Source organism: Pediculus humanus, genomic scaffold, assembly GCF_000006295.1.
Source record: "Pediculus humanus corporis 1103172107840 genomic scaffold, whole genome shotgun sequence".
Classification (NCBI taxonomy): domain Eukaryota; kingdom Metazoa; phylum Arthropoda; class Insecta; order Psocodea; family Pediculidae; genus Pediculus; species Pediculus humanus.
In genome coordinates, this window is record NW_002987422.1 from 1 (window position 1) to 1,347 (window position 1,347).

The 1,347-nt window shown below is 28.6% G+C and overlaps 1 protein-coding gene across 1 annotated transcript; it reads left to right on the forward strand.

Moving 5' to 3' along the window:
- Positions 1–251: 251 nt before the first annotated feature.
- Phum_PHUM375790 (UV excision repair protein rhp23, putative) lies at positions 252–1,338 on the forward strand (the record flags this gene model as incomplete). Its single annotated transcript, XM_002428264.1, has 2 exons — positions 252–641; positions 1,261–1,338. Coding segments are annotated over 2 exons (468 nt in total), but the record flags the coding sequence as incomplete, so codon positions are not given.
- Between the last annotated feature and the right edge of the window lie 9 nt (positions 1,339–1,347).

The following is a 1,347-nucleotide window of genomic DNA, read 5'->3' on the forward strand; positions in this document are numbered from 1 at the left end:
TTTTTTTGGTTAGAGTGATTGTGAATTGATATTTAAATTTAAAAAAAAAACGTTTTTTCCTCCCCTCCCCCTTCGCCACTCATTCGAAAGTATTTGTAAATTTCAATTAATTATAAATTCGATTTAATTTAATTTAATCCTTAAGATTTTAATCAGTAACGATTGTTTGTGATGTTTAATAGCGCGTAAATGTTTCAAAAAAATTTGGTGGGTGAATTTTTGAATTTTGATTTTGTTTTGTTGATTTTTAGGTTAAAGTTCTCAAAGAAAAAATCGAGGCAGAAAAGGGTAAAGACTATCCAGCCGTTAATCAAAGGCTGATTTACGCTGGTAAAATCTTGACTGATGAAACCCCATTGAGTGAATATAAGATAGATGAAAAAAAATTCATTGTGGTTATGGTAACCAAACCGAAATTGCCTCCAGCAACACATGCAGGATCCTCAGATTCGACTCCTACACCCGGTACGGGTGATGGAGGTGAAAAACAAACTTCTGATACAACTAGCAATGAACCTCCTGCTTCGGAGAATGTCAACTCTGGTGCAAGCTTTGGTCAAGCTGAATCTGCCTTGTTGATGGGTGATGAATATAATCAATCTCTTAGAAATATTATGGATATGGGATATCCCAAAGAACAGGTAAAAAAAGATAAAATGTATAATTTAATTATTTTATTTTAATTTCGTTCGAAATAAATATCGATATACAATTTTTTCATGACAAAAGGATGAGTATGATTGTGCAATATTGTACAATAAATAAATAATTAGTGTAATTTGCTTAAATGAAATTAATGTCTAATTTTTACTAACTAATATATGTGCTTTATGATTTAGTAAATGCTTTACTTATAATCAATGAAGTGATAATAGCAAAATTCGAGAATGTGTTGTACACTTAGTATAGTGCATATGTGATCAATAAATACATCAATTTTCAACATTTTTTTTTCTGTTAACATATGCACAAATACAATCAAAAGTATTACACAAATATTTTTGACATGTATGTTTTATCGATTTTATTTAATTGAACAATATAAAGAATTATTCGATATTTTCAAACAGTCGCATGTACATGTGCTTCATGTTTTAAACGATCTGTTAGGATAAAAATTTAATTATTAATATTAGGTAGTATTAAAAAAGAGAAAATTGTAATCGCCATGATAAAAATAATAGAAAAGATTAATATAAAATGTAAAATATTTCATTTTTAATCACAATGGGATTAATTTTTTTTTTTTTTTTTTTGCAGGTCGAAAGAGCGCTCAGGGCAAGTTTCAATAATCCAGATCGTGCTGTTGAATATCTTTTGAATGGAATACCATCAGATGTTGATGAT